Source organism: Salvelinus fontinalis, chromosome 10 (genome assembly GCF_029448725.1).
Source record: "Salvelinus fontinalis isolate EN_2023a chromosome 10, ASM2944872v1, whole genome shotgun sequence".
Lineage (NCBI taxonomy): Eukaryota > Metazoa > Chordata > Actinopteri > Salmoniformes > Salmonidae > Salvelinus > Salvelinus fontinalis.
Genome location: NC_074674.1, coordinates 29,276,178 through 29,294,405, shown reverse-complemented (window position 1 = coordinate 29,294,405; position 18,228 = coordinate 29,276,178). Strand labels below are relative to the sequence as shown.

At 45.0% G+C, this 18,228-nt stretch overlaps 1 protein-coding gene across 3 annotated transcripts in view; it reads left to right on the top strand.

Annotated features, from left to right (window-relative positions):
* The first annotated feature begins 939 nt into the window (after positions 1-939).
* LOC129863957 (uncharacterized) overlaps positions 940-18,228 on the top strand; it is a 28,751-nt gene continuing 11,462 nt past the window's right edge. The window contains exons 1-4 of one of the 3 annotated variants that reach the window (XM_055936431.1): positions 940-1,239; positions 2,131-2,182; positions 14,126-14,200; positions 15,255-17,449. In XM_055936431.1, the coding sequence (XP_055792406.1) occupies positions 15,271-17,449 (2,179 nt within the window). In that variant the 5' untranslated portion in view covers positions 940-1,239; positions 2,131-2,182; positions 14,126-14,200; positions 15,255-15,270. Of the gene's footprint in view, positions 1,244-1,290; positions 2,025-2,130; positions 2,183-14,125; positions 14,201-15,254; positions 17,450-18,228 lie in introns of those variants that run through there. The other 2 variants (XM_055936432.1, XM_055936433.1) reach the window with 2 other exon arrangements.

The following is an 18,228-nucleotide window of genomic DNA, read 5'->3' as shown; positions in this document are numbered from 1 at the left end:
TACACAGACTAGCCTCCAAGAGACATTGGGCTCCCCAGTAATCAATGTGTAAATCGAACAAATCACATTTCAGAAACTACACAAGTTTAGGGCCAAATATGCTTTTTTAGAAACTCTGTGGTAGGGCCCCAATCAACTTGAAACCCCAACACAGGCATTTACTAGTTTTTGCTGCCACCTGTTGGTTGTTGTTTAAAATAACAGCATTTCAAGCTTTTATCCTTGGCCTATGCCATTCTGAAGCTCTGGGCTGGGAAAATTATGTTAGAGAGTGGTAGGGATTGTGCTCTTTGGATGAAAGGGTCCAGGCCAAAAAAAAGCAAGGCACTCTTCTACAAGCCTTCATTATTCACATATATATCTTTCCGAGACAGTGTAAAAATTCAATAAACATTCTGTTGTGTGTGTGTATGTGTGGTAAGGTTGCGTTTAAAAAGGCAGCCCAATTTCTGACCTTTTTTCCCCACTAATTGGTCTTTTGACAAATCAGATCACCTTTGAAAAAGATCTAACGTGAAAAGATCAATTAGTGGAAAGAAATATCAGAATTGGGCTACCTGTGTAAATGCAGCCTTATAGATACAGTCCTAATGTGTAGGTTATGTAAGCAATAGGATATGTGAAGAGGTTGAACAATGGCTGAAACAACATTATGTAGTTGTACAACTACAATGAAACAATCGATTTGTATTCAAGCTTTCACTGTTCCATAATTTCACATCCAGTACAACAATGGTTTATAGAATACCTATCACTTTTATCACCAGCCCCCACCCTGTCGAAATACATAGGAGCCTACCATTTTATACTTCACACTGCTGAAGACGAGGCTTAATTTGCTGGCTGCCTTATCACATTTTACTTGCCATTGGTCTGGAATGATGTCATCCAGTGTACAGACCACAGACCCCACCTCCTTACACCCCCCCCCCCTATTTCCTCCAGCAACCTCTGTCTTCCTCTCACGCATAAATCCGAGCGCACATTTACACACGCACAAGCACTGACACTGGTATGGTGTAAGCACTTTTTCTATGTTTTTTTTTAATTATTAATAATAGATGGTTAGTGTCGATGGTCCTATATTTTTCTATGTAAGCTTATACCTGCACCGCACACGGATCCGCAAAATATGATAGGTCCTGCAGTGCAAACAAATGTCTGGACAACAACAATGAAAACGTAAGGAATTGTATTACACGGAGAGCATGAAGATAATACGGAATTGTCACTCCTAACGTAAGTAAGTTTATTTTAAACACTTTAGCCAGCACAGATTGACGAACAAGATGTCATGTCTGATATTAAATCACTCTGATTATTATAGGCTATTGTTGCCACGTGATGATCCAGCACTATGGCTATATGTTACACATTTATATGCATATTAGAAACGCCAGTGCGTTTAAATGCCATCCAAATTAGAACAGTGACGTCCTCGAACTAGAATCCCCTTCATCGATACATCGGACACTTACCATTTTTACGCGACACTACGAATCAAGAGGGATTAAATTCACCTTCATTACTTATTAACCGCCTGGCAGTCTTTGGCCAAATCTCTGCAGTCTTTGCGAAAATACTTTCTATTATTGATCAGGACCAAACATGAGAGTGAAAGTGATACGAGACGATGACGATTCCTTTTCCATGGCCTAATTTTGGCTACCAAACCGGGCTATGATGCTGGAGTTGTAGGACATGCAGACTAAGCTATAAGGCCATAGCCATTATTTATTGCACATTATTATTTACCTATTTCTTTGTTGTTGCATGGTTTTCTTATGAATTATTTACATGATATGCGTTTTCTATATTATAATTTATTCTTATCTTGGTTATTTTTATATAGCCCAGGCCTAATAATTCTAGCATAGTCTATATGCGATCAAAGTGCAACGGTAAAACGCCACTCATGGAGATGAGAAGAGACTGCTTCTTATTTCCTGCCAGTGACACACAGAGACCGAGACGGGACCCTGAGCATAATGATGTCTGACGATGCGCGAAATAATTTCACTCTCGTATGATTCCACCTTATTTATGGGATTCATCTGTTATCAGCGGTCAATTTATTAGTGTTCTTTCAACCATGCCTGTTTTTATTATTATTATCCTCTTTTTTTGCAGGCGCAGCAGGCCTTTATTTGTCCACAGAAAACCGGGATAAATAGTATTACAGGTAGGTCTGTTTGTGAATGTGTAGAGACATGAAGAAAGGTCACTGAAGGCTTCAAATAGAACCTTACAATTTCAGATAATTTCAGCAGTAGATTGATAATAAGACCCCAAAGATACATACAGTGCCTTGTGAATCTCACATGGTCCTCTACTTCAGAGTCAGAGTAATCATCAGGCCACCTCTTTCACCTTTGTGACATGAGGGGACAGAATTTCAACAGTTTCAACATTTTTCTAGCCACTCTTTCTATCATTATAACAATAATCACATAATGTATAAAGGATGGACTTCTTTTGCACATCATAATACATTTTCTTAAGTATGTTTTTTAGGTTTGCAATATGTGTTTTTGGTCTGACTGTGCTTAGATAGTATGATTAATACACTGCTACACTGTTTTCATGTACAGTGGGGTCTGAAATTATTGACACCCTTGATAAAGATGACCAGAAATGACTGTATACAATAAACAATTTAAATACTGAGCTATATTGTATGCTAAAGAAATTGGTCAATTATATTATTTTCTACTAATACAGTTGCTCAGAGAAAGAGATTTAGTTTTACAAGTAATAAAAAAAATTCTAAAAACGGTGGGGGTCTAAATGATTGACACCCCTGTATGTTATAAATTCAAATCAAATTTATTTATATAGCCCTTCTTACATCAGCTGATATCTCAAAGTGCTGTACAGAAACCCAGCTTAAAACCCCAAACAGCAAGCAATGCAGGTGTAGAAGCACGGTGGCTAGGAAAAACTCCCTAGAAAGGCCAGAACCTAGGAAGAAACCTAGAGAGAAACCAGGCTATGGGGGGTGGCCAGTCCTCTTCTGGCTGTGCCGGGTGGAGATCATAACAGAACATGGCCAAGATATTCAAATGTTCATAAATGACCCGCATGGTCAAATAATAATAATCACAGTAGTTGTCCGAGGGTGCAGCAAGTCAGCACCTCAGGAGTAAATGTCAGTTGGCTTTTCATAGCCGATCATTAAGAGTACCTCAACCGCTCCTGCTGTCTCTAGAGAGTTGAAAACAGCAGGTCTGGGACAGGTAGCACGTCCGGTGAACAGGTCAGGGTTCCATAGCCGCAGGCAGAACAGTTGAAACTGGAGCAGCAGCACGGCCAGGTGGACTGGGGACAGCAAGGAGTCATCATGCCAGGTAGTCCTGAGGCATGGTCCTAGGGCTCAGGTCCTCCGAGAGAGAGAAAGAGAGAATTAGAGAGAGCATACTTAAATTCACACAGGACACCGGATAAAACAGGAGAAGTACTCCAGATATAACAAACTGACCCTAGCCCCCTACAATTAAACTACTGCAGCATAAATATTGGAGGCTGGGACAGGAGGGGTCAGGAGACACTGTGGCCCCATCCGATGATACCTCCGACAGGGCCAAACAGGAAGGATATAACCCCACCCACTTTCCCAAAGCACAGCCCCCACACCACTAGAGGGATATCTTCAACCACCAACTTACCATCCTGAGACAAGGCCGAGTATAGCCCACAAAGATCTCCGCCACGGCACAGCCCAAGGGGGGGCACCAACCCAGACAGGAAGATCACGTCAGTGACTCAACCCACTCAAGTGGGTTGACTCAATCCCTCCTAGGCACGGCATGAAAGAGCACCAGTAAGCCAGTGACTCAGCCCCTGTAATAGGGTTAGAGGCAGAGAATCCCAGTGGAGAGAGGGTAACCGGCCAGGCAGAGACAGCAAGGGCGGTTCGTTGCTCCAGAGCCTTTCCGTTCACCTTCACACTCCTGGGCCAGACTACACTCAATCATATGACCCACTGAAGAGATGAGTCTTCAGTAAAGACTTAAAAGTTGAGACCGAGTCTGCGTCTCTCACATGGGTAGGCAGACCATTCCATTAAAAGGGAGCTCTATAGGAGAAAGCCCTGCCTCCAGCTGTTTGCTTAGAAATTCTAGGGACAATTAGGAGGCCTGCGTCTTGTGACCGTAGTGTACGTGTAGGTATGTACGGCAGGACCAAATCAGAAAGATAGGTAGGAGCAAGCCCATGTAATGCTTTGTAGGTTAGCAGTAACACCTTGAAATCAGCCCTTGCCTTAACAGGAAGCCAGTGTAGGGAGGCTAGCACTGGAGTAATATGATCAATTTTTGGGGGTTCTAGTCAGGATTCTAGCAGCCGTATTTAGCACTAACTGAAGTTTATTTAGTGCTTTATCCGGGTAGCCAGAAAGTAGAGCATTGCAGTAGTCTAACCTAGAAGTAACAAAAGCATGGATGAATTTTTCTGCATCATTTTTGGACAGAAAGTTTCTGATTTTTGCAATGTTACGTAGATGGAAAAAAGCTCACCTTGAAACAGTCTTGATATGTTCGTCAAAAGAGAGATCAGGGTCCAGAGTAACGCCGAGGTCCTTCACAGTTTTATTTGAAACGACTTTACAACCATCAAGATTAATTGTCAGATTCAACAGAAGATCTCTTTGTTTCTTGGGACCTAGAACAAGCATCTCTGTTTTGTCCGAGTTTAAAAGTAGAAAGTTTGCAACCATCCACTTCCTTATGTCTGAAACACAGGCTTCTAGCGAGGGCAATTTTGGGGCTTCACCATTGTTTCATTGAAATGTACAGCTGTGTGTCATCCGCATAGCAGTGAAAGTTAACATTATGTTTTCGAATGACATCCCCAAGAGGTAAAATATATAGTGAAAACAATAGTGGTCCTAAAACGTAACCTTGAGGAACACCGAAATGTACAGTTGATTTGTCAGAGGACAAACCATTCACAGAGACAAACTGATATCTGTCCGACAGATAAGATCTAAACCAGGCCAGAATTTGTCCGTGTAGACCAATTTGGGTTTCCAATCTCTCCAAAAGAATGTGGTGATCGATGGTATCAAAAGCCACACGAAGGTCTAGGAGCATGAGGACAGATGCAGAGCCTCAGTCTGACGCCATTAAAAGGTAATTTATTATCAGTGCTATTATCGGGTCTAAAACCAGACTTAAGCGTTTCGTGTATACTGTTTGTCTTCAGGAAGGCAGTGAGTTGCTGCGCAACAGCTTTTTCTAAAAATTTTGAGAGGAATGGTAGATTCGATATAGGCCGATAGTTTTTTATATTTTCTGGGTCAAGGTTTGGCTTATTCAAGAGAGGCTTTATTACTGCCACTTTTAGTGAGTTTGGTACACATCAGGTAGATAGAGAGCCATTTATTATGTTCAACATAGGAGGGCCAAGCACAGGAAGCAGCTCTTTCAGTAGTTTAGTTGGAATAGGGTCCAGTATGCAGCTTGAAGGTTTAGAGGCCATGATTATTTTCATCATTGTGTCAAGAGATATTGTACTAAAACACTTGAGTGTCTCTCTTGATCCAAGGTCCTGGAAGAGTTGTGCAGACTCAGGACAGCTGAGCTTTGGAGGAATACGCAGATTTAAAGAGGAGTCCGTAATTTGCTTTCTAATGATCATGATCTTTTCCTCAAAGAAGTTCATGAATGTATCACTGCTGAAGTGAAAGCCATCCTCACTTGGGGAATGCTGCTTTTTAGTTAGCTTTGCGACAGTATCAAAAATACATTTCGGATTGTTCTTATTTTCCTCAATTAAGTTGGAAAAATAGGATGATCGAGCAGCAGTGAGGGCTCTTCGATACTGCACGGTACTGTCTTTCCAAGCAAGTCGGAAGACTTCAGAGCTCGGGTATTTTCTGTATACCAGGGAGCTAGTTTCTTATGACAAATGTTTTTAGTTTTTAGGGGTGCAACTGCGTCTAGGGTATTGCGCAAGGTTAAATTGAGTTCCTCAGTTAGGTGGTTAACTGATTCTTGTCCTCTGACGTCCTTGGGTAGGCAGAGGGAGTCTGGAAGGACATCAAGGAATCTTTGTGTTTATAGCACGATGTTTGATGCTCCTTGGTTAGGGTCTGAGCAGATTATTTGTTGCGATTGCAAACGTAATAAAATGGTGGTCCGATAGTCCAGGATTATGAGGAAAAACATTAAGATCTACAACATTTATTCCATGGGACAAAACTAGGTCTAGAGTATGACTGTGACAGTAAGTAGGTCCAGAGACATGTTGAACAAAACCCACTGAGTCGATGATGGCTCCGAAAGCCTTTTGGAGTGGGTCTGTGGACTTTTCCATGTCAATATTAAAATCACCAAAAATTAGAATATTATCTGCTATGACTACAAGGTCTGATAGGAATTCAGGGAACTCAGTGAAGAACGCTGTATATGGCCCAGGAGGCCTGTAAAAAGTAGCTATAAAAAGTGATTGAGTAGGCTGCATAGATTTCATGACTAGAAGCTCAAAAGACGAAAACGTCTTTTTTGGGGGGAAATTGAAATTTGCTATCGTAAATGTTAGCAACACCTCCGCCTTTGCGGGATGCGCGGGGGATATGGTCACTAGTGTAACCAGGAGGTGAGGCCTCATTTAACACAGTAAATTCCTCAGGCTTAAGCCATGTTTCAGTCAGGCCAATCACATCAAGATTATGATCAGTGATTAGTTCATTGACTATAACTGCCTTTGAAGTGAGGGATCTAACATTAAGTAACCCTATTTTGAGATGTGAGGTATCACGATCTCTTTCAATAATGGCAGGAATAGAGGAGGTCTTTATCCTAGTGAGATTGCTAAGGTGAACACCGCCATGTTTAGTTTTGCCCAACCTAGGTCGAGGCACAGACATGGTCTCAATGCCTTTCAATACTTCACCTTGCAAGGATACGACACTGATACCTTTTAGAAAATGTGTTGCAGAATCCATCCAGATATTTGATATCCTTCTTCATCTGTGCTTATGGACTGTCTTCTCATTCTAACCACAGGTTTTCAATGGTTTTCAAGTCCGGAGTCTGAAATGGCTAATGCAAAATGTTGATTTTGTGGTCAATTAACAATTTCTTTGTGGATTTTGATGTGTGCTTGGGGTTATTGTCTTTCTGGAAGATCCACTTGCAGCCAAGTTTCAGCCTCCTGGCAGAGGCAACCAGGTTTCAGCCTCCTGGCAGAGGCAACCAGGTTTCAGCCTCCTGGCAGAGGCAACCAGGTTTTAGGCTAAAATATTCTCGTATTGGATGAAGTTAATTTGACCTTAACAAGGGCCCCAGGACCAGTGAAAGCAAAATAGCCCCATAACATCAAAGATCCACCACTATATTTTACAGTATGTATGGGTGTAACGGTAGTCCTCCTCCTCTTCAACCGAAAAGGAGGAGTAGTGATGGAACCAAGGCGCAGCGGGTTGTGAACACATAATTTATTTAAAGACAAGACGAAAAAACACGAACTTCACTATAACTAACAAAACAACAAACGGAGTAGACAGACCTGGACGACGAACTTACATTAAACACGAAGAACGCACGAACAGGGAAAATAGACTACACAAAATGACGATGTACAAAAACAAACCGAACAGTCCCGTATGGTGCGACAAACACTGACACAGGAGACAACCACCCACAACGAACACTGTGAAACAACCTACCTAAATATGACTCTCAATTAGAGGAACGCCAAACACCTGCCTCTAATTAAGAGCCATACCAGGCAACCCTTAAACCAACATAGAAACAGACAACATAGAATGCCCACCCAAACTCACGTCCTGACCAACTAACACATACAACAAACTAACAGAAATAGGTCAGGAACGTGACATAACCCCCCCCTTAAGGTGCGAACTCCGGGCGCACCAGCACAAAGTATAGGGGAGGGTCTGGGTGGGCATCTGACCACGGTGGTGGCTCAGGCTCAGGACGAGGTCCCCACCCCACCATAGTCAATCCCAGCTTGCATCTCCCCCTTAGAATGACCACCCTCATATTACACCCACTTAATCCTTTGGGTAACATCGAGACAAGGGGCAGCACCGGGATAGAGGGATAGCTCAGGACAGAGGGATAGCTCAGGACAGAGGGATAGCTCAGGATAGAGAAGTAGCTCAGGATAGAGGGGCAACTCCGGACTGAAAGGCAGCTCCGGACAGAGAGACAGCTCTGGACTGAGGGGCAGTTCTGGATAAATAGCCGCTCTGGGCTGAGGGACAGCTCATGACTGGCTGACGGCTCTGGACGCTCATGGCTGGCTGACGGCTCTGGACGCTCATGGCTGGCTGACGGCTCTGGACGCTCATGGCTGGCTGACGGCTCTGGACGCTCATGGCTCACTGACGGCTCTGGCAGATCCTGTCTGGTTGGCGGCTCTGGCAGATCCTGTCTGGTTGGCGGCTCTGGCAGATCCTGTCTGGTTGGCGGCCCTGGCAGATCCTGTCTGGTTGGCGGCTCTGGCAGATCCTGTCTGGTTGGCGGCTCTGGCAGATCCTGACTGACGAATGGCTCTAGCGGCTCCTGACTGACTAACGGCTCTGACGGCTCGGGACAGACGGGCGGCTCTAATGGCTCGGGACAGACGGATGGCTCAGACGGCGCTGGGGAGACGGATGGCTCAGATGACGCTGCGGAGACGGATGGCTCAGACTGATCCTGTCTGGCGGAAGGCTTTGGCTGCTCCTGTCTGGTGGAAGGCTCTCTAGGCTCATGGCAGACGGGCAGTTCATGCGGCGCTTGGCAGACGGACAGTTCAGGCGCCGTTGGGCAGACGGCAGATTCTGGCCGGCTGAGACGCACTGTAGGCCTGGTGCGTGGTGCCGGAACTGGAGGCACCGGACTGGAGACACGCACTTCAAGCCTAGTGCGGGAAGCAGGGACAGGGCACACTGGATTCTCAAAGCGTACTATATGCCTGGTGCGTGGTACCGGCACTGGTGGCACCGGACTGAGTGCACGCACATCAGGACGAGTACGGGGAGAAGGAATAGTGTGTACACGGCTCTGGAGACGCACAGGTGGCTTAGTGCGTGGTGCCGGAACTGGAGGCACCGGACTGGAGACACGCACCATAGAGAGAGTGCGTGGAGGAGGAACAGGGCTCTGGAAACGCACTGGAAGCCTGGTGCGTGTTGTAGGCACTGGTGGTACTGGGCTGGGGCGGAGAGGTAGCGCCGGAAATACCGGACCGTGCAGGCGTATTGGCTCCCTTGAACACCGAGCCTGCCCAACCTTACCTGGCTGAATGCTCCCCTTCGCCCGACCAGTGCGGGGAGGTGGAATAACCCGCACCGGTCTATGTAGGCGAACCGGGGACACCATGCGTAAGGCTGGTGCCATGTAAGCCGGCCCAAGGAGACGTACTGGTGGCCAGATCCTACCTGCCCTTGGCCCACTACCTATTAGCCCCCCCCCCCAATAAATGTTTGGGTGGTACTCACGGGCTTTTCGGGCTTCCGTGCTAGACGCTTCCCCTCATAACGCCGGTTCCCTTCTCCAGTTGCCTCTGCTCTCCTCAGTGCCTCCAGCTGTTCCCATGGGAGGCGATCCCTTCCAGCCAGGATCTCCTCCCATGTGTAGCAACCTTTACCGTCCAAAACATCGTCCCAAGTCCATTCTTCCTTCTTGCGCTCTCCCTTCCTCCGATTACACCGCTGCTTAATTCTGGATTGGTGGGTGGTTCTGTAACGGTAGTCCTCCTCCTCTTCAACCGAAAAGGAGGAGTAGTGATGGAACCAAGGCGCAGCGGGTTGTGAACACATCATTTATTTAAAGACAAGACGAAAAAACACGAACTTCACTATAACTAACAAAACAACAAATGGAGTAGACAGACCTGGACGACAAACTTACATTAAACACGAAGAACGCACGAACAGGGAAAATAGACTACACAAAATGACGATGTACAAAAACAAACCGAACAGTCCCGTATGGTGCGACAAACACTGACACAGGAGACAACCACCCACAACGAACACTGTGAAACAACCTACCTAAATATGACTCTCAGTTAGAGGAACGCCAAACACCTGCCTCTAATTAAGAGCCATACCAGGCAACCCTTAAACCAACATAGAAACAGACAACATAGAATGCCCACCCAAACTCACGTCCTAACACATACAACAAACTAACAGAAATAGGTCAGGAACGTGACAATGGGGTTATTTTCTACTCATCCATTCCCATTTCAACGCCAAACCCACCACTGGTGTGTGCATGGCCAAAGCGCTATATTTTAATGTGATCTGATCAAAGCATCAGTGCCAATGCTGTTTGGCAAACTCCAGGGGCCTCATTCATCAAAGGTGCGTGCGCACAACAAAAATACTCTAAACCTTGCATGCACCAGTTTTCTTGCAAAGGTTGGTATTTATCCATTTCGAACTTGATGGGAAAGTGTGCGTATTTTCACAAATGTCAAACTATGCATGCGCACAACTTCTAGAAGGTTGATCCACTGTATTGCAAGCAAATATGCTTATTGTTTGTTTGGGGAAATGGGAGGTGTTGGATGCTTTTATTATAAGCCTAAATCATAATCATATTACAGGACCCCACTGGGCACAGATGTCAGTTCAACTCATTTGGTTGAGTTATCAACTAACGTGAATTCAACGTGAAATCAACTAAACATTTTACCATATCAATGGATTTAAGTTAAAAGTTTGGTGAAAAAAATACAAAATTCCCTTACGTTGATGACTTTTTGGAAACCCAATCAGTTTTCCACATTGAGTCAATGTCATCACATTGAATTGACATTGAAATGACGTGGAAACAACATTGATTAAACCAGTTTTTTGCCCAGTGGGACATGTCTCTCCTTTTCTGACAGAACTGGTTTAAATTATTCATGCTACACAACAAATTGTAGGCTACCATTTATCAATCGCTCATTCAATTGCCAAGCATGGTCGAAATTAAGTAGCTTTGACAGTATGTGACAGTACGGATAGGCTACAGTATTGCTGTGCGATAGAGCGCAACATCATAGGCTAGCCTATTTCATTTCAGAGCCTACACAAAGGAAGGACATAGAAGCAAAATCATGTATTGATAAACAAAATATTGAACATCAGTTTGTCTTTTGCATAGAAGTGTGGGCTGTAGCATTTACTTTTAATTTGTTCGAAAGGACAAGCAATCTTTCACAATGCACGACCAGTGTTTGTCACTCATTAGGCAGCATGCATTTTTAGTTTAGAAAAGTCACTGCAGAGTTCTGCCCACACATCTACAGAAATGTTATAAAATGTTCCATTACGCTTTCTTTTAGGAGCTGTCATGGCCCAGTTCCAACATCTCCAAACCATACAGCAAATGAGGGTGTTTTTGTTACCATAAAATATTAATGGAGGGCGTTTTCCAGGAGGGGTTTTAGCACTCATTCACGACTGCACAAATATAATATTGCCCTGATTTATTAATGAAAACATGGGTATATGTTCCATCCACAGTTTGATAAATCCCAATAATTTGTGGCGCACGCAAATCCTAGAATCTCCACGTACAGCAGAATTTAGTAAGAAACGGTTGATAAATGAGGTTGATAACCGGTTGATAAACGTCAATTCAACATCTGTTCCACATTGGTTGAACGTAATTTAATTGAAATTACATAAAAATTACATAAAAACAACAAAAACAGCAGATGAAGGATATCAAGGATCTGGAAGTATTCTGTATTGAGGAATGGTCTACGATCCTTCCAAATGTGTTCTCCAATTCATCAAACATTTGAGAAAAAGTCTCAGTGCCATTATGCTTGCAGGGTGAGCTATTGAAAACAGGGGTGTCAGTAATTTTGACCCCAACTTTTTTGAGAAAAAAAGTATTACATGTTAAACAAAATCTGTTTCTCGGAGCAATTGTATTAGTATATTTGAAATATTTATTTTAAACAGTCTGCTCATCTTTATCAAGGATGAATATAATTTCAGAACACACTGTATGTGCTGAGGAGGTGTTTACAATGTGTGATCAGAGTGATGTTGACTTCCACCATGACAAAACTGGGTCAATGTAACCCCCACCCCCTCCACCACAGGCTACAAAGCCAAGGCTGAAAAAGGAAAAAAGATGAGGATACCATCACCAAGCTCTGTGCGTTGATGTATGCATGTGGAAATGCAAGCATGGTGTGCTTTGTCTATGGGTTGGTGTGCGTGTTGCGTGGGTGTGAATACGTCCTCAGTGCCTTTTTGACATGTTTCTTCCTCCCCTCTAGTCTGTAGTCTACCCTGTCACATCATATTCTGTCTCTTTATATCTCTGTCCTCCCATCTCTCTATTTCTCTCCCAAGCTCTCCCTCTGTATTCTTTTCTCCTCTCTCTCTCTCTCTCTCTCTCTCCCTCTCTCTCTCTCTCTCCATTGCCCTGTCCCAGAGAATCTTCTTAAATGCAAATAAAATTATTAATGGCTTTTTTCATAGTAAATAGGGGTTAGTAGATGACAAAAGCAAAGTCGTTACTACAAATGAGAATTAGGCATCAATTGACCCCATGTTTTTATTTAAAGGGTAGAAAAAAATGACAATGAAAATAATACAATATCTAAAGCTTTGCCCAAAATTCCCTCTCTCCTCCAGTCTTTATTCAAGTATTTCATGACGAAGTGCTTATTTATAGGTTACGTACATCGATGGTCAGTCAGTGCCTCAGGCAGTTACAGCTGGCTCTCTAGTTTGCTGTGCTATGGCAAAGGGCCTTTTCTAACAGGGAGACATTTGGTTCTACTCCATGTCTCCCACCATTCTCTTGACCTAACTTCAATTTCACCAAAACATTTCACCAAAATGTTCTTTAAACAAATCAAATAAATCAAATCAAATCAAATGTTATTTGTCACATGCACCGAATACTGACGCAAGCAGTAAAATTACATTTAAAAAACAGATTCAAAAAATACGTTATGGAACAGCGGGGATTGTGAAGCATCACAAACATTGGCACACACACACACACACACACACACACACACACACACACACACACATAACATACGCACTATACATACACATGGATTTAGTACTGTAGATATGTGGTAGTGGTGGAGTAGGGGCCTGAGGGCACACAGTGTGTTGTGAAATCTGTGAATGTTAACAGTCAGCAGCATACCACCCTGCATACCACTGCTGGCTTACTTCTGAAGCTAAGCAGGGTTGGTCCTGGTCAGTCCCTGGATGGGAGACCAGATGCTGCTGGAAGTGGTGTTGGAGGGCCAGTAGGAGGCACTCTTTCCTCTGGTCTAAAAAAAAAATATCCCAATGCCCCAGGGCAGTGATTGGGGACACTGCCCTATGTAGGGTGCCGTCTTTCGGATGGGACGTTAAACGGGTGTCCTGACTCTCTGAGGTCATTAAAGATCCCATGGCACTTATCGTAAGAGTAGGGGTGTTAACCCCGGTGTCCTGGCTAAATTCCCAATCTGGCCCTCAAACCATCATGGTCACCTAATAATCCCCAGTTTACAATTGACTCATTCATCCCCCTCCTCTCCCCTGTAACTATTCCCCAGGTCGTTGCTGCAAATGAGAATGTGTTCTCAGTCAACTTACCTGGTAAAATAACGGTAAAATAAATAAAATAAAATAAAAAATGTAATGTTTTAAAATTGTGTAAACTGCCTTAATTTTGTTGTACCCCAGGAAGAGTAGCTTCTGCTTTGGTAGCAGCTAATGGGGATGCATAATACATACAAATACAAATACGACAGGTGTAGACCTTACAGTGAAATGCTTACATACAAGCCCTTAACCAACAATGCAGTTTTAAGAAAAAGAAGTGTTAAGAAAGTATTAACTAAAATAAACTGAAGGGGGAAAAAAATAATAATAAAAAATAATGAAACATTTGTGTCTGCCATGTTTTGGCAAAATCATAAAGGCTGTATTTTGGTCTTTTTGTTTTGATTTCATTCCTGTGTGTTTTTGCTGTATGTTTTTTCCAATCTAACAGTGACTAACAGAAATATGCTTCACATATTCTTCTGGGTGTTCATCACGGTGGTCGGCAGCAGAAGTCAAGTAACAGTCATGTGTGTGTTCTTCTTGAATTCGAACTCTGCAACAATTTAAATTAATAGGCTTTATTATGCATTATCTATACAGGGTGATAAACTGGGTGGGTCCAGCCCTGAATGCTGCTTGGCTGACAGCCGTGGTATATCAGAGCGTATACCACAGGTATGACAAAACAGTTATTTTTACTGCTCTAATTATGTTGGTAACCAGTTTATAATAGCAATAAGGTACCTCAGAGGTTTGTTATATTTGGCCAATATACCACGGCTAAGGGCTGTATCCAGGCACTCCACATTGTGTCTTGGTATATTGGCCATATACCACACCCCCTCTGGCCTTATTGCGTAAATAACACATGTAAATATCTTGTGTACTAGGTATGTATACACAGACTGTTTAATAGTATTTCCCAAAGTGTTTTTTTTTTTTCAAGCAAAAGTGTCCATAACTCCATACCTAGTCTGTTGTGTGGTAGTTACATGGTTATTTCACTGGTCATTACTCTGGTGTAGGACCGATGTGATGTAAATATGTCTCCGAATTAAACAAATCTGATGATGTTGATGATGAAACCACAGTGTTGTTGAAAAAACCACAGCTACTCTGAAAATATAGTTTCAAGATATAATTTCAAGATACCAATTCCTTCACACTGGAAGAAGTTCAGCTACACTACAGCTACCCTTAAGAAACCTAGTTTACTGAACTAAGGTTACTTTGAAAAAGTAGTTCACTATATCGAAACTACTTTGTGATAAATGATCATATCTAATTCTGAAATGTCATAGACTATAAATTGCAGAACAGATTACTAAAATGTTAACAGAATGTGCAATTTAGCCTATTAAAAACAAAAACTATGTTTCAGGTGAGAATTAGGCTGGTTTGATGCTGAAAAAGAAAGTAAATTCTTGCCTACTTCACCCATATTTTCTTTTCTTTTTGCAAAAAAAGTAGTGTAGTTCCACTAATTTGTTACATCGCTACATGGCAAAAAAAGTAACGAACTACTGAAAACACTACCAAGATTTCAATTTAGTTTAATACCCCCAAGCTACTGTAAAATGTAGTTAAATTACTAGTTGAATTACATGTAGTTTACTACTCCCCAACACTGTGATACCAAAAGTCATTTAAAAAATCTGTGACCTTAATTTGATAGTACAATCTTAACATTGTTTCTCTGTTTCTTTCTCCCTCTCTCTCACACACGCAGCTTTGTGTAGACCCAGATGCCTCCACTCCCTATTGGCGAGCGCATAGTGGTTATTCAGCGCCCTAAAAACTTGGCCCTACGTGGGCCCTCCCCACAGACCACACCACAGCCTCACTCCCATATAACAGCCCTCAGCAACAAACCTCTCTCCCGCCCTTCTCATCCCCACCCTCCTCAGTCCCACCCTAATCCTCCCTCCCCGAATTCACTGTCTTTGGAATGCAAGAGCAGATCATCATCCCATCTGCAGAAAACCAAGGGCAACAAGGCCATCGTGTCAGAGGGTGTCAGACACACCGCTAGCCACTGTCACAGCAACGGGACCGTGAATCTTAGCCCTAGACCCCACCAACACACACACACCATCGACATCAAGTTATCCGTGAACAAAGGAACAAAAGGACAAGGGCACAGCAACACTATAGGTCGCAGTGGGAGTGTGAAGGTGGGCAAAAAAAGGGTCTCGTTGTGCTTGGATCCCGGATACGGGGAGAGAAAAGCTGGGGGAACATCAGGGAAGCCTGGAGGAGCAGTGCAGCAACTCCAAAACCACCCACAGAACCAGATCAAGGCCTCACTAGGCAGTCACCATCAGAATCATCTGGCTGTGTCCCCAGGAGGGGTTCTAGAATTTGTCCCAGCCCAGAGACAGCTGTCCAAGTCCAGAAGAGAGAAGGCGCAGGACGCAGCTTCCAAAGCCTGCTCTGCCAGCTTCCCCCCCAGAGGTGCCCGGGAGGTGCTCTGCGTGGGTAACAAAGAGAATTCCAAACTGGGACCTGTCCATGAAAACCCCAACGCCCACAGCGTGCCCCGCCACCACAACTCTGTTCCTGTTCCCCATGCCTCCGTCTTAAACTCCCATTACCCTGCTTCCCCTCCCTCCCACCAGCCCTGTGCTTCTACCTCGTTCCAGCAACCCCTCAACCAGCCCCATCCATCCCGTGGCAGGGACCATCGCCCTCAGATCCTCCACGGCCTACCCCTCTCCCCCTGTTCCTCCCGTGGAGTTTTCCCCAGCCCAGACCACACCTGTACCATCGACTTCTCCCATCCCTTCAGCTGTGGCTGCTGGAAGCTGGTCCGCTGCAGGGGGGCCAGGGGACGTTCTGCTGGCTGTCAGGGGGGTGGGGGGAGTCCGTCTTCTTCTTTTTCCTGCGCCCACGGCCACGGGGTTGGAGGGGTGAACCACAGAGGGGGCTCAGCAATGGGTTTAAGAACTCTGGGGGGATGTTTGTCCACAGCCTCCACCACCAACACCTCATCCTCCAACAGCACTGTGTCGGACTGCCGGACGGGCTTGCTCAGACCCCTGCGATGTGCCTCCTGCTCCGGGGAGGCTGGCGCCTTTGAGAGTCCTGCTGCATTCCGAAAAAAACTGGTGGGGGGATGCCTGCCCTGTACCCCACTATCCTCCTCAGCCCCGCTGCGAGCCTTACAGAGTTGTGTGAGTGGCTGCAACCCCAAAGCCAGTCAGGGCGGCAGCTCTACCTGCAGTTATTGTAGCAGCGACCCCATAGTGGTGACCTTCAACCCCCACCGGGGCAGAAAGCCACCCGGGATGGGGAGGGGTATAGTGTCAGGGCACCCCATGGGGGTATTCCCCGCCGATGACGATGATTACAGTGTGCGCACAATCTGGCCCGAGGAGCTGGCGAAGAAGATGACCAGGTCTAAAACTCAACAGAACCACCAGAGCTGTGCCGGGATGGGGATGGGAATGGGGAAGACATGTGCCGGTCAGAATCAGAACAGCAGCAACGGAACCAGCCCTGTTATCCTGGACTGTAAGAACCTTTTGGAGTTCACCCGGAATCAGATAACAGACCACGCTGGCCGCCGCCGGCTTCAGCAGGGCAAGATGGCCGTTCTGGATTTCATTGGGTCTGGGTCTGGGCCTGGGCGAGATCCAGGCCGGGACTCGCTGAAGAGGCTCTGGAAGAAAGGTGGGGAGACAGGGATGGTGGATGGCATGGGGCAGGAAGACGATATGGCATACCCTCGCACCCCCTCCCCCCGCTCCCCCTCTCCCCAATCCCCTTCTTCCTTCTCAACAGCACCGTCAGTTCCCAGCACTCTCCTCAAACCCAAACCAAGACATAGAGATGCAGAGGGACGACATTCCCTCCCCTCCGCCCCGTCCCTCCACCTGGTCCTAAAGTCAGTCAACAGAGAGCAGGACGAGGAGAACGGCAGAGGTAAGGATGTCATACACACTTTTTTTGTTTCAGTCTTTTAGTTTATACTACATGACCAAAAGTATGTGGACACCTGCTCATCAAACATCTCATTCCAAAATCATGGAATGATTTGGTCCCCCCCTTTGTTGGTATAATAGCCTCCACTCTTCTGGGAAGACTTTCCACTAGATGTTGGAACATTGCTGCGGGGACTTGCTTCCATTCAGCCACAAGAGCATTTGTGAGATCGGCACTGATGTTGGGCAATTAGGCCTGACTTGCAGTCGGCGTTCCAATTCATCTCAAAGGTGTTCGATGGGGTTGAGGTCAGGGCTCTGTGCAGGCCAGTCAAGTTCTTCTACATCGATCTCGACATACCATTTCTGTATGGATCTCACTTTGTGCATGGGGTGATTGTCATGCTGAAACAGGAAAGGACCTTCCCCAAACTGTTGCCATAAAGTTGGAAGCACAGAATCATCTAGAATGTGATTGTATGCTGTTGAGTTAATATTTCCCTAAGGGGCCGAGCCCGAACCATGAAAAACATCCCCAGACCATTATTCATTCTAGTTGTGGGTCTCCCGGGTGGCGCAGTGGTCTAGGGCACTGCATCGCAGTGCTAGCTGCGCCACCAGAGTCTCTGGGTTCACGCCCAGGCTCTGTCGCAGCCGGCCGCAACCGGGAGGTCCGTGGGGCGACGCACAATTGGCATAGCGTCATCCGGGTTAGGGAGGGATTGGCCGGTAGGGATATCCTTGTCTCAGTATGTAAAAAAAAATTAAATGTAATAAAAT